The following is a 12,113-nucleotide window of genomic DNA, read 5'->3' as shown; positions in this document are numbered from 1 at the left end:
CCTACCTAATTTTTCACTTAATACCAGCTCCAGAAAAGGCCTGAAGGGAAGAAACTGGTGAATGAGAGGGTCCAGAGCCACCAGAAAAACCTTGGCTATTTCATCTCGGTGGGCCTCTGAAATCACTGGAGCATAAAGACTAGGTGGAAACTTGCTGCAGTGGAAAAAAAATACAGAGCTTCAATATCACTGCATTTCAAATAAGCTTGAAGAGACAAAAATATGAGTTACTCTTATTGTGGTTTATCAATATGATCAAAAAGTAGCATAGGTTTCATGTCTAACAATGTATTTTAAAATGGTAAGCATGTCACTGTATTCTGCCTTTAAACCAACTACTGAAGGGCTATATTTTATTAAACACAGTAAGAAACACCATCCAATCTGTAATCCATACAAAGAGGAATTTACTCAATAGGTGCAAAAGTAACTATGAGTGGAAAACTTCAAAGGGAAATATTTGTAGGTGCAATTTGTTCCAGATGATGACAGTACTAGCATGCTGGCCTGCAGGTTAGTGACAACAGGTTAATGCCATTTTGCTTTGCAGGAAATGAAAACTGAGGAAGAATAAGTGAGAAACAAAAAATTAAAGAGAGATTGAGACAAAAATAGAAAATAGAGTGAGAGAAAAGAATGAGGCAGAGAGGGAGAGGATATCAAGGGAAAACCTACTTGTCACATTCCAGGGTGCAATCCAGACCACTAGGATGTTCTGAAATCACCTGCCCTACAACCCCGGGTGCCTCATAATGCTTTGCTGTTGTGGTTCCCAACCTGGGCTGCTCACAAACAACCAAACAGCATGCAGGTTACGCCTTGTATTTGTGTATAGCTGCAGTTCTGCTCCAGAAACTCTGAATGTCAGCACCTGTCAGCAAACACCAGCCACACACTGGCTTCCAGCAGCCTTGATTACTACTTGCAGCGTGACCGCAACACACTCCAGTCCTGGACTGTCCCCAAAACGTGTGTTCTGCAATATCCAGCCCTCTCCTGGACAGTTCAGATATTATCCAACAGTTTACTACTTTAACAGGAGTTACCCAAACACTTCAGTTTAAACACAACTCTGGATTAGGTTTAGTTACAAAATAAAACAAGTTTATTTAATTACAAACAGATAGATTTTAAGTGAGTACAAGTATAAGGTTTTAAAGTCAGAATGGTTACAAGAGAAATAAAGATAAAATGCTTTCTAATAGCTAAAATTTAACAAACTAGACTTGGTTCAAAGTACCAAATGTTCCCAGCAACAGGGCTGACAAAATTCTCAGGTCAGGATGCCCCCTCCAAGTCAAAGGGATGGTTCCTTTGTCATCAGAGGTGAAAAAAAAGAGATAGGGAAAGAAAGAAAGAGATCCCTCAGTGTTTTTGCCCCTCACTTTTATAGTCCAGCCACCCTTTGAAATGCATTTTCCTGAGGGTTACCTCTAGATAAAGTTCCTTCCCACTGTGACCACAGAGACATGGCATCTCATGGTGAAAGAGGTTCCATGTTGTTGCTTGCTAAAATGCAGGGCAGTCTACACTTAAAGCCTTGCACCAGTGCAGCTGCACCGCCATAGCACTTCAGGGAAGATGCTACAACGACGAAGGGAGAGCTTCTCCCATCTGCATAGTTAATTCCACCTCCACAAAAGGCGATAGCTATGTTGACAGGAGAAGCCCTCCCGCTGACATGGCACTGTCTACACTGGAGGTTACATAGGTATAACTGTATCGCTCAGGAGTGTGGATTTTTCACACACCCGAGTGACATAGTTATACCAATATCAGTGTATAGTGTAGACCTGGCCACAGATCCATCAGTTCCTGCCCCCCATGCTTCCTTGCCAAAAAATGGCCACTTGACAGGTGATTGCCAATCAACTTTGATGACAACTGGCTAGAGGCATCAGCTTGTCCTTTGTCTTTGAGGAACAGGTTTACCCACCCTCCCCAGACTTGTCAGGTAAACACATTTCAGTTATAATTTCAGCTTTTGTTCTTAAGTTTATATATAATGTTGCTATAGGTATTTCACCACGATCTTTAAAAATCTACACCCCTGAGCGACAAAATTACACCAACCTAACCCCTCGTATGGACAGCGATATGTCAACAAGAGCTTCTCCCATCAACATAGCTACTGCCTCTTGGCAAGGTGGATTAACTACTCTCCAGTTGGTGTAGGAGCTTCTTCACTTAAATGCTGCAACTGTGCCAATGCAGAGTTTTAAGTATAAACCTGCCTAAGAGGTAGGCTTAAAGAGTTTGGAGCTTCCTCCCGCCCCAAAATTATGACTTGTTGCATCTCCCAGGACTGAAAGAACAAGTTTAACTGGCTTCTCTCTGAGTGATTTTTTTTTTTTTTTTATAATGGTAGAAGTTATCTTATTTTTACTAAAATTGGGATGGATTTGGCAGATTTTCAGTGTCTCGATTAAAACGTATGTCTAAAAAGAGCTGCAAAGACACGTTTTTCAAAACTAAAATGACATAAAGGTGTCAGAAGTGTAGGAAGTAATCTAGGGCTATGCCACACAGGAAAATTTATCAGCATAACTATACCTGTGTAATACCCCAAGTGGACACTCTTACTCCTCAACCCTGTGTCTGTCTGCTCTCTTTAGATTGTAAGCTCTTCTGGGTGGGAACTGTTTACTACTGTTTGTACAGTGCCTAGCACAATGAGGCCCTGTTCTTGGCTGGCCCTTAGGCACTACCATTCTAAACATGAATAACAACTATAGCAGTATAATTGTGCCACTAAATTTCCCCATGTAGACAAGCCCTCAGATACTACAAAGATGTGCTCTATAGAAAACAGATTATGAAGAGACGATGTAAAAATGGCACCTTCTTACTCAACAGATCTGCTTGGTTTTTCAAACCTTTCACTCCTGTAAGCCCTACTGGTTCAGCATGTGCAGAAGAGGGGCATGTCATCAACAAAAATGATTAACTAAGAACGTGGTCTTGCAATGAAATGTGCACAAGAGTCCATCTGCACCCATCTCACTGAAGGATCAGGTCTTAAATTCCAAGTGCAGGATCAAAATCTGCCCTCAATTACACCTATTTTCCTCATTGCTGTGGCAAGCTAAGTAAGTATCCTATCTCAGAGAAAAATGACAAGCAATTTAAAGTCTCTGATACTGTGTATTGTCTGCAGAGCAGCAGCAAAGAGTATTTCAGCAAGGACTAACCAACATAGCATCTTCCCTTTTTACAAGATTATAGTACAATACTAAGGCCTGAAGGTTCTTCATTGAAATTCTATTTTCAATTCCTCATTAAATTTGTTTAAAAAAAAATCTGCTCAGGCTAAATATTTCCATGCTTGATCACTGTGAGAGAAAAATTTTACAGAATAACGGTTGCTGTGGTGCATAAAATGTGGTTTATGTTTTCACCAGAATGCAACTAAAAATAAACCAACCATCCCACCACACATGTACTTTCAATTAAAAGGAGAAAGAGCATGTCCCATAATTAAGTGATTATGTAATAACAAACCCTGTCACAGTGCAAGCACCAAAAGGAACACAACTATGGTTACTGTGGGACAATAATTATTTCCTAGCCTTTGTGGGGTTTAATTTAACTTTAATAGTACATTCATTGTTTTTGCACGTAATTTTATTTTTTAAACAAAATTTTGTATATTATTATTTCATTGCAGAGGCCCTGTGGAATGAACCACTACTAGAAAAGAGAAGGTTACTCACCCGGTACAGTAACCAAAGTTCTTTGAGATGGTTGTCCCTGTGGGTGCTCCACATTAGGTGACTATGTGCCCCTCCGCTTGTAATTGGAAATTTGTAGTAGCAGTGCCTGGCTGAGTCGCACATGCGCTGTTCCCGTCTTGTGCTGCCTGAGGTGGTCACATTGTGCCGTGCAATCAACCCTGCCTTAGTTCCTTCTCTACTGCAGAGTAACTAGCATGACAATTCCGAATTAGAGGGGATGGGGGAGGGTAGCAGAGCACCCACAAAGACAACCATCTGGAAGAACCTCCATTACTGCACAAGGTGAGTAACCTTCTCTTCTTCTTCGAAGAGTGTCCCTGTGGGTGCGCCACTTCAGGTGGGTGTAGAGCAGTGCCCTTCAGTGGATGGGAGAGGCTTTGGAGCTGCAGTTGTGGCAGATGATAAAACCTTAAATATGAATAGTGCATCTGATGATGACTGCTGCTCTATGGCACAGTGTTGTGTGAATGTATGGGCTAATGTCCAGGTTGCTGCTTTGCAGATGTCCATAATAGGGACATTGTTAAGGAAGGCTATCGAAGCAGATAGAGCCCTGGTGGAATGTGTGTGGGTCCCCGGTGCGGATTGTAGCTGTTGTTGGTGATAACAAAAGTCAGTGCATCCAGAGATCCATTTAGACAGCCTCTGTTTAGATATGGCATTTCCTTTTGATCGTTCTGTGATGGAAAGGAATAATTTTGGTGACTTTCTGAAAGTCTTTGTTCTCTCCATGTAAAAGGCTAGCACCCTTCAGATGTCCAAGGCGTGGAGTGTTGCTTCTCATTTATTCCAATGGGGTTTTGGGAAGAACGATGGGAGGTGAACAGATTGCTTCAGATGGAATGAGGAGGCAACCTGAGGTAAGAACTTGGGGTGTGGTCTTAAGGTAACTTTATTTTTTCAGAACATTGTATATGGGAGGTGTGCCATGAGAGCTCCCATTTCCCTCACCTGTCTAGCATACATGATGACGACGAGGAAGGCCACCTTCATCAAAAGGTGGAGTAGTGAACACATCGCAAGTGGTTCAAATGTTGATCCAGTAAGGTCTCATAACATCAGACTGAGGTCCCATGATGGAGTAAGGGTTCATATTTCAGGGTAGATGTTACAAAGACCCTTGAGAAAACGTTTGGTACTTGGGTGGGTGAAAATCGAAAACTCATCTACCTTGTGGTGAAATGCCGTGATAGCTGTGAGATATACTCTGACTTAGCTCATGAAGAGACCCAATTTCTTAACTTCCAATATATAATCAAGTACCAGTGATAGAGGAGAGGAAACCACCATGATTTGTCTGTCTTTGCACCAGGTATTGAATCGTCTCCATTTGTGCAGGTCTGTATGTCAAGTGGTGGGTCTACAATTATTTAACAGAATGTTCCTTACTTCCTCTGAGCAAGTCATTTCAGTTTCTCGGAGTCATGGAATAGCCATGCCTTGAGGTGAAGTCTTGCCAGGTTCGGGTGGTGAACCTGGTTCAAATCCTGGGCAAGGAGATGAGGTAGAAGAGGAAGAGTGTGCAGTGGGCACACGGCCATCTTTAGGAGGCAGGGAAACCACATTTGCCTGGGTCACATAGGTGCTATCAATATGACTCTGGAGTTGTCTGTCCTGATTTTGTGTATGACCTGTGATAGAAGAGAGGTTGGAGAGAAGGCGTACAGTAGAGGTGCATCCCATTTGATGAGAAAGCAGACTCAATCCTGCTCTGGAGCAGAAATGTGGGCACTTAGCATTTTGGGTCGTCACAAAAAGGTGTTTAATTGGGACCCCCACTGTTTGAATATATTCTGTAGTACTCCAGGGTTCATTTCCCATTCGTGGTCCTGGGGAAATTTTCTGCTTAGTGAATCTAGAGGAGCTGCTAAATGCTCTGACTCAAGCCAAAGGCGGGAGAGGAGGAGCCAACAGGGCATCGGTCACACAGCCTTATGTAACTGCCTGAGGCGGCAAGAGACAGGGACAGTGCATCTGCAACCCAACCAGGCACTGTTACTACAAATCTCCGATTACAAGTGCAGGGGCGTACAATCACTTAAAGTGGAGCACCCACAGGGACACTCCTCGAAGAAGAATCAGTTGTTATGCACAATGAATCTACTCAGTTAGATCCATTGGTAGGATCTAGTAGAAACAAATACAATAGAATGAGGAGTTTAGTAATATGTTGGCATTCATGGCATTGATTCACTTTCTGGTGGCATTTGGAGGATAGGTTAGAATGATTAATAGCTACACAGACAAACACAGACACTAAACTACCCAGAAGAAGCTTTTCATGAAGAAGTACAAATTTCTCTGACCTCCATACACCGAAGAAATTCTATACACCAATACTATTCTACATTCCTAAAATAGCAGGTCAGAGGAACCGACTGCTGCAATCTTTTATTTTCACTTACCTATATATCTGAAGATACAGCTGGTGGAATTGACAGCAGGAATCAGAGAGGAAATGAATAAATTCCTGCAAAAGCCACCAATTTTTAATGGTATTTTCAAAATGAAATACAATTAAATATATTTTTCTTCTGCTTACTTGAATTTATTTGTGAAATGCTTTATAAAGAAGTCTAGTTAATTTTGACAAGCTGTAGCCTGCTGTGATGCACAGTGCAAAAGAAATGCAAAATGCACAACACATGACAAAATATTATTAAGTAAAATTACAATATATTTCTCCTTGTCTTTAGGAAGGTAAATTAATAGGCTAAGGGTTTTCTTAAACTTAATTTACAGGAGAATAATCACAGTTAATCACAAACAAACAAAAATGCACTCTTAGATTGTAAGACTATTCATTCAATGCCATGCATAAACAAAAAGGTAACTGACATTAATACAACAGATACGGTGATTATATACCTCATTATCTACTCTTCATTTGCTATTGCTATTTGGTATGTGACTTAAATGGGTACCTGGAGGCTAAAATAAGTATATTAGAAGAAAGTGGTGGGGGAGAAGAAAAGAAAAGGACAGAAAGAAAAGGGAGGAAAGTAGTTTTCTGTAGTTATCCCTAGGTCGGTGATGGGAGCGTGTAGAAAATCCCAGGAGAAAAAGAATTCATGCAGATTGTTTATGCTGAGAGCACGATCTCTTCGTAAGTGCTGAGGAAACTTCCTGCTAATATTTGCCTTAAGAGGGAAGAGATTTCTCTTGCTTAAGGTCAAACAAACAAACACCAAATGTCACACATTCAGAGACAGTCTTACATTTCTGTGTAACAATTTTTCACAACCCATCTCCACATGTAACTGATTCCTGTTCACTACTACTACACGGCTCCACAAGACTAGCCAGAGGATTTGGGAGAAGGATTAGAAAGGGGATTCTCTTGGCTACATCCCAAACTTAACTAATCTATTTTATAAAAGGATGTTGGAAAGTGGTTGGGATCTTCCGGTATCTCCCCACCTCCAGCCTCCTGCTGCAGAAGTGGAATCCAACTGTTTGTGCTGGAAATATGGATAGTTGCCAACATCTAGACAAATGTTGCAAAAGGCAGTTGTCCAAATACGTTGGGGGTCTGGAGATCACTTGTTTTTTCTCTCACACACTCACTTGGTAGATGTGTGTTAATATCCCAATTTTATAGACAGGGAAACTAAGGCACAACAATTAAATGGCTTGACCAAAGCCAAAGCAGGGAGTCAGTGTCAGAAACAGTACTTGAATGAAGAAATCCCTTATTCTCAGTCCTGTACCTAATCCACTAGAACAATGGTTGGTCAACCTTTTTTTCACTTGCGGACCCCTAAAAAGTTTTGAATGGAAGCGTGGACCCCTTTGGAAATCTTAGACATAGTCTGCGGACCCCCAGGGGTCCACAGACCACAGGTTGAAAACCATTGCATCAGACCATGCTGCCTCTCGTGCTATCAAATTCCTCCTCCTTGTGACAAAAGATCATATTGGCTTCTCACCAACGGAACAAGTTCAAATAATAGAATCACAGAAGAGTAGGGTTGGAAGGGACCTCAGGAGGTCATCTAGTCCAACCCCCTGCTCAAAGTAGGACTAACCTCAGCTAAATCATCCCAGCCAGGGCTTTGTCAAGCCACAACTTAAAAACCTCTAAAGATGGAGATTCCACCACCTCCCTAGGTAACCCATTCCCATGCTTCACCATCCACCTAGGGAAAAACTTTTTTCCTAATATCCAACCTAGACCTCCCCCACTGCAACTTGAGACCATTGCTCCTTGTTCTGTCATCTACTATCATTGAGAACAGCCTAGCCCCATCCTCTCTGGAACCCCCTTTCAGGTAGTTAAAGGCTGCTATCAAATCCCCCCTCATTCTTCTCTTTTGCAGACTAAACAAGCCTAGTTCCCTCAGCCTCTCCTCATAAGTCTTGTGCTCCAGCCCTCTAATCATTTTTGCTGCCCTCCGCTGGACTCTCTCTAACTTCTCCACATCCTTTTTATAGTGGGGGCCCAAAACTGGACACAATACTCCAAATGTGGCCTCACCAATGCCGAATAGAGGGAAATAATCACTTCCCTCGATCTGCTGGCAATGCTCCTACTAATGCAGCCCAATATGCAATTAGCCTTCTTGGCAATCAGGACACACTGCCGACTCATATCCAGCTTCTTGTCCACTGTAACCCCCAGGTCCTTTTCTGCAGAGCTGCTGCCTAGCTCGTCGGTCCCCAGTCTGTAGTTGTGCATGGGATTCTTCTGTCCTAAGTGCAGGACTCTGCACTTGTCCTTGTTGAACCTCATCAGATTTCTTTTGGCCCAATCCTCCAGTTTGTTTAGGTCACTCTGAATCCTATCCCTACCCTCCAGGGTATCTACCACTCCCCCCAGCTTAGTGTCATCTGCAAACTTGCTGAGGATACCATCTACCCCATCCTCCAGATCATTAATGAAGATGTTGAACAAAACCAGCCCCAGGACCGACCCCGGGGGCACTCCGCTTGTGACCGGCTGCCAGCTAGACATCGAGCCATTGATCACTACACGTTGAGCCCGATGATCTAGCCAGCTCTCTATCCATTGTATAGTCCATTCATCCAACCCATACTTCTTTAACTTGCTGATAAGAATACTGTGGGAGACTGTATCAAAAGCTTTGCTAAAGTCAAGGTATATCACGTCCACCGCTTTCCCCACATCCACAGAGCCAGTCACCTCTTCATAGAAGGCAATCAGGTTGGTCAGGCATGACTTTCCCTTGGTGAATCCATGTTGACTGCTCCTGATCACCTTCCTCCCTTCCAAGTGCCTTAAAATGGATTCCTTGAGGACCTGCTCCATGAATTTTCCAGGGATTGAGGTGAGACTGACTGGTCTGTACTTCCCTGGATCCTCTCTCTCCTTTTTTGAAGACGGGCACTATGTTTACCTTTTTCCAATCATCAGGGACCTCCCCCAATTGCCATGAGTTTTCAAAGATAATAGCCAATGGCTCTGCAATCACATCAGCCAAGTCCCTCAGCACCCTCGGATGCATTGCATCTGGCCCCATGGACTTGTGTATGTCCAATCTTTTTAAACAGTCCTGGACCTGTTCCTTCAGCACTGAGGGATATTCACATCCTCCCCATTCTGTGCTGCCCAGTGCTGTAATTGTGTAACTCTGTCTGTGAAGACAGAGGCAAAAAAGGCATTGAGTACCTCAGCTTTCTCCACATCCTCTGTCACTAGGTTGCTTCCCCCATTCTGTAAGGGGCCCACACTTTCCCTAATCTTCCATTGTCTGTTGGTAATATATCTGCAGAAACCCTTCTTATTTCCCTTTACGTCTCTTGCTAGCTGCAACTCCAATTGCGCTTTGGCCTTCCTGATTTCATTCCTGCATGTTCGAGCAGTATTTTTATAATCCTCCCTAGTCATCTGACCAAGTTTCCACTTCTTATAAGCTTCTTTTTTGTGTTTAAGCTCATCAAAGACTTCTTTGTTAAGCCAAGCTGGGTGCCTACCATATTTGCTATTCTTTCTGCATCAGGATGGTTTGTTCCTGCGCCCTCAATAAGATTTATTTAAAATACAGCCAGCTCTCTTGGATTCCTTTCCCCCTCATATTAGCCTCCCAGGGGATCCTGCCCATAAGCTCCTCGAATGAAGGCAGCATGCTAGTAGCTGTTAGTGGGCCCAGTACAATCAGCAACCTCCTGTGTGGGACAACCTCCCATGGCTGAGAACTAATTTGAGGCCCACTGAAAAAAGTCAAGGGTGCTGTGGACAAATGCCAGCCTTGGGATGCTGGAAATGGGACTATGAATATGTTGCGAACATTAAGGATAAATCAGCAACAATCTTACACACCTCACAACTGCTTATGTCTGTTTATACATTTTTAAGGCAATAAGTACCCCCTACTGACTCATCCAATACCACTGCCTGCTGCATCTTGCTGCTCCCATTCAGGTATGATACTGACCCTACTTAGTGTGTGAAATCTGATGGAGTCAGAGAGCATGGTGGTGTTCAGCTGGAAGAATACAGCAAGGCAGCTATTTAGCAGAAGATAGGCAGAAGCAGTGAACTGTACTAGGTATCCAAACTGCATTACACGTGAGATAATAAATCACAAAAGGGTAAGTATGGGTGTTAATTACGCCATCCAGATACCACCATTATAAGTATGGTATAGCAATACAAAATACTTGATCAGTGTGTCTATTTGCACAGTATAGAGTTAATTTTATACTCATGTAGGACTGAAATAATAAATCTTACCTTGGTGTAGTGTACAAGGGAATTAGCAAAGAATCTACATAGTTTGACTGTCTTCTGGAATAGCTTGTGGTCAGTGCTCTCCTATCCAAAAGGAAAGCAGCAATAAAAACATTATGGACAGATTAAGAAGATAACAAAGAAAGCTACATTGCAAGATATATTGCTAACAGGGCTAGAAACTTTATTTTTCCATTAAAGTAAGTTTGTATTTCACACAAACACAGCAGAAATTGCAGGGACTCCTAAGAATGTGTGACATCCCAGAAATCTCAAAATAATTTTCCACAGGGATCTACAAAATTTAACTGTTGTCTTTTAATTGACCTAGTGAAAGCAGCAGTATGTGAAATGAATGAGATTCCTGATAGAGTACTGGGGTGGGGTGGGGTGGGGTGGGAGAATACTCTTGTACCTACACAAAGTATACCGGACGCTAACCAATGCTATTAGACTCCCTTTCAATCGGGTTTTCTAGAGAACCTTGTAAGCAATGTGAAGTACCAAGTGTGTAAAATGAGACTATTTTTTCAGTCAATAACACTGCAGAGCAAACATATCTATTTTTGCAGTGCTTCCTAACCCAACTCTTTCTTAAGTCCAAAAGCAATTTTGGGTGGTAGTTCATTCACCTGCATCCCAGACAGCTTCATCTGCTCAGCAAGCTGCAAACAGGAATGGAACGAGAAGAGGGTGTCCTTGCACAGGCCACTGAGGATGTCCTTGTGTTTCAAATGGCTCTGTAGCAGGGAATGGTGCTTCAGACTTTGCCTAGAAGAGCCAAAGAGGAACAGGATCAGATGCTTGTCAGAAATAAATCATCAAGTGACAACGGGCACAATTCCACAGACCATACTCTGCTCTGTCCAGGCTCCTGTATTGCACCCCTCAACATGGATTCTCAGTGCACTAATGCAGCAGTGCCCTGACAAATACCAAGGAACTCAGAGACAGAACCACTCTAGCTCTATTGTGACTATTTATTGATGCACAGAAGGGATACAGGATGTGTCAACAAGGTGGCAGAATTTAATCCATCAGTATTGGTGGAATTCCAATTCAGACCTTTGGGGAACATTTAAATCATAATAGTGTGTTTAGAATTTATTTCCTTAACATAATAATAAAAAGATCATAGTGTGTTTGATTTTCTAAGGCAAGGCTCATAACTTTTTCCATTGAGAATGCATTTAATTCTGGTTACTAGTTGAACTTCAATGGGAATCAGGGGCCCACCTCCCATAGGCACTTTTGAAAAGCCTAGCTTTACACTAGTTATAAAACAGTGGCTACAAAATATGCTTAGGATAAACAACGGCAACATTCAAAGCATTAAAACATACTTGATTATGAACTTCCAAGTGTTGGCATGAAGGGCATGATCCATGTTGGAAATGACAGAACAAATCTCCAGCACGGTATGGATCACTGCAGAGGAAACAGTAAGCGAGAGCAAACAAACACTGAGTTACAATGGACCTGTAAATTCAATGCTATTCCATGCACCTAAAAAAACAAAACACAGCTGTCACATCACTGCATTTGCAAAACTACTTCCAGTTCTGGAAAACTAATTAATCATCAGGGCCTGGGGGGGGACAGAGACCATTTCAATTCCTGCATCCCACAGAGCAACACTTCATCTCGTATCTAACTGAGAGCAACGTGAGATTCAGAGGAAGTATGAG

General features: G+C 42.4%; 1 protein-coding gene across 4 annotated transcripts in view; it reads right to left on the bottom strand.

Moving 5' to 3' along the window:
* The window catches only part of FIRRM (FIGNL1 interacting regulator of recombination and mitosis), a 44,452-nt gene that overhangs the window by 17,170 nt on the left and 15,169 nt on the right, over positions 1-12,113 (bottom strand). For all 4 annotated transcript variants that reach the window (XM_067532555.1, XM_067532558.1, XM_067532559.1 and 1 more), the window contains 5 exons: positions 11,769-11,853; positions 11,058-11,196; positions 10,429-10,509; positions 6,140-6,204; positions 6-154 (listed from right to left, as the gene is read on the bottom strand). In XM_067532555.1, the coding sequence (XP_067388656.1) occupies positions 6-154; positions 6,140-6,204; positions 10,429-10,509; positions 11,058-11,196; positions 11,769-11,853 (519 nt within the window). The remainder of the gene's footprint in view (positions 1-5; positions 155-6,139; positions 6,205-10,428; positions 10,510-11,057; positions 11,197-11,768; positions 11,854-12,113) is intronic.

Source organism: Emydura macquarii, unplaced genomic scaffold (genome assembly GCF_026122565.2).
Source record: "Emydura macquarii macquarii isolate MOO-44397 ecotype Brisbane River unplaced genomic scaffold, CSIRO-AGI_Emac_v2 contig_3287, whole genome shotgun sequence".
Classification (NCBI taxonomy): domain Eukaryota; kingdom Metazoa; phylum Chordata; order Testudines; family Chelidae; genus Emydura; species Emydura macquarii.
This window is presented reverse-complemented; position numbering and strand designations above follow the sequence as displayed.